Source organism: Penaeus japonicus, unplaced genomic scaffold (genome assembly GCF_977035675.1).
Source record: "Penaeus japonicus unplaced genomic scaffold, GWHDUDI00000001_assembly GWHDUDI00000021, whole genome shotgun sequence".
NCBI classification, from domain to species: Eukaryota; Metazoa; Arthropoda; class Malacostraca; order Decapoda; family Penaeidae; genus Penaeus; species Penaeus japonicus.
In genome coordinates, this window is record NW_028234423.1 from 22969217 (window position 1) to 22971716 (window position 2500).

The 2500-nt window shown below is 34.8% G+C and overlaps 1 protein-coding gene across 5 annotated transcripts in view; it reads right to left on the reverse strand.

Moving 5' to 3' along the window:
- The window catches only part of LOC147469518 (uncharacterized), a 16541-nt gene that overhangs the window by 9367 nt on the left and 4674 nt on the right, over nucleotides 1-2500 (reverse strand). For 4 of the 5 annotated variants that reach the window (XM_086548839.1, XM_086548841.1, XM_086548838.1 and 1 more), the window contains exons 2-3: nucleotides 2172-2500; nucleotides 1524-1688 (exon numbers count right to left, since the gene is read on the reverse strand). The exon at nucleotides 2172-2500 is cut by the window's right edge. In XM_086548839.1, coding sequence (XP_086404965.1) covers nucleotides 1524-1688; nucleotides 2172-2190 — 184 coding nt within the window. In that variant the 5' untranslated portion in view covers nucleotides 2191-2500. The remainder of the gene's footprint in view (nucleotides 1-1523; nucleotides 1689-2171) is intronic. The other variant, XM_086548842.1, reaches the window with a different exon arrangement.

Genomic DNA, 2500 nt, shown 5'->3' on the forward strand with positions numbered 1-2500 from the left:
GAGATAGGGGGGTGAGTAGTGTAGAGGGGGGGAGTGGAGTGGGAGGGGGAGGGGGAGGGGGTGAGGGGAGTGGAGGGAATGGGGATGTGAAGGGAGGAGGGGGCAAGGAGTGGCAGGGGAGGGGGGGAATTAAGGGTTATGTATGAATGAAGGGGGGGTGAGGGGTCGACATGGGGGGTTGGGGTGGAGGGGAGACAGAAAAAATTCGATTACTGAATATATTTCTAAGATTAAATCATGACGTTAACGTAATCTAATGCTGAGTCAATTTGATTTGCAATATTTTCATGAGATTAATACTTTGGAACAAAATGACTTTTTTTTTTGGAAAAGATTGCATTAGCTATGTCCAAATCTCAATTAAACAGCAATTCATAATTGTAGTAACAATTGTCATATTGATAATGAAAGTTTTAACAGTAATGATAATAATAATAATCATGATGATTACACTAATATTGATAATAATGAAAATTATGATGATAATAAAATAACAATGGTAACAGTGACAATAACAAAATTAATAACACTAATGATAAAAACAGTATTGATAATAATGATAATAATAACAATGGTGCCAAAAAAATATAATAATAATAACAACAACAACAAAATAACAATGATAACAAAAATAACAAGGACAACAACAGCAACAATAACAATCATAGTATTAGTAACCTCTGTCACTTCCACCAACAACAAAGAATTAGTTCCTAATGATAAAATAACAACAACAACAACAATTACACTAAGGATACCACCACCACCAACAACAACAATAGTCCCAGAAAATAACAAGGAAACAACTTTTTCATCAGTGACAGATAATGATGATATATAGTAATTGATAATGCACGAAATAAATTTTGTAGATAGACAGATAAAAGAAATAGATATAGAGATAGACAGCAGATATGTACAGCAAACAAACATACAAATACATTTTATTGCAGATACCACTTTCTATTGTTTGATTAAAAAAAATAGCTAAAGAGGTATACATAAGTACGATTTGAGAGTATCTATATACATATATCAACGGATGGGTGAATTAATTATAAAATCACTAAATATCAAGATAATTATAATAATTATTATTTTTTTTTTTTTATATATATCTTTTTTTTTTTTTTTTTTTGCGTTATAGATAAATGTTTCACTGGTTCTTTTGCATTTCGTTTTTATTTCTTCGTTAAGACTGATTTTAATTTTTATAGGATACTATAAGTATATATCACATAAACCACGTGTATTCATATATAGACGCATATTCATACACGATGTAATACAGAAAATACATACAGATATACTGTACATGCGTATATATACATTATACATAGCCTCACGCGTATGCATATATGTAAAAATTATAAGAAACGACTAATATTCCTACAATATTTCCCGTTTCTGTCTATATCTCCCCCTCCCCCCCATCCACTTTCTTCCCCAACCTCCCCCCCCTTCTCCCTCTCCCATACCCCCCTCCCCACCCCCACCCCCTCCACCCCCGAAGGACCAATTACCGGAGTCGAAAGGATGCAGGCTCCTGAGAGCGCAGTTTTCTTTGCACCAGAGCATGAGCATCGTGCGGAACACCTGCTCTAGTCTCTGGCGGAGGCTGTGCGCGGCGGCGAGGGACACCACGGACACCTCCAGCTGCTTCCGGTCGGGCGGGCCTGGAAGGGGCACTGCAGGACGTCAGTGCGCGAGAGCGGGGCTTCTCTGTGGGTCTGTCTGTCTGTTTGTGTGTTTCTATGTGTGTGTTTATAGTTGGGATCACTGCTTAGATATATACATATACATATATATGTATATGTATATATATATATATATATATATATATATATATATGTATATATATATTTGTGTGTGTGTGTGTGTGTGTGTGTGTGAGTGTGTGTGAGGGGTTGTGGTGTGGGGGTTAATATTTTAATATATATATATATATATAATATATATATATATATATATATATAATATATATATATATATATATAATATATATATATATATATATACTATGTATATATACTATATATATACATATATATATATATATATATATATATATATATATATTGTAATGTAAATGTGTGTATATCAAGATTTTATAGCACTTTGTCTTCAAGATGGTTTTGTCAATTTTTTCATCATCCAATATCTTTTCTCACCTGCGTCAAGCGCATGCATTGTGGCTGCCCTGAGATGAGGGAACGAGAGTGGGTGCGAGAGAGAGAGAGAGAGAGAGAGAGAGAGAGAGAGAGAGAGAGAGAGAGAGAGAGAGCGCACGAGAGAGAGAGAGACAGAGAGGAGAGCAACGGCGATTAAAAGAAAGATAGATTTCTCAACAGATTCGGTGCAGAATGTTTATGAGCAAGACAGATTATTCTTATTTCTGTTTTATGGAATGTTTGACTCCTTCTCTGGTTCTGAAGAAGAAGGAAATGCAACAAGAAAAATCAATAAATCAATCAAAAATACATATCGAGATAAAGAGACG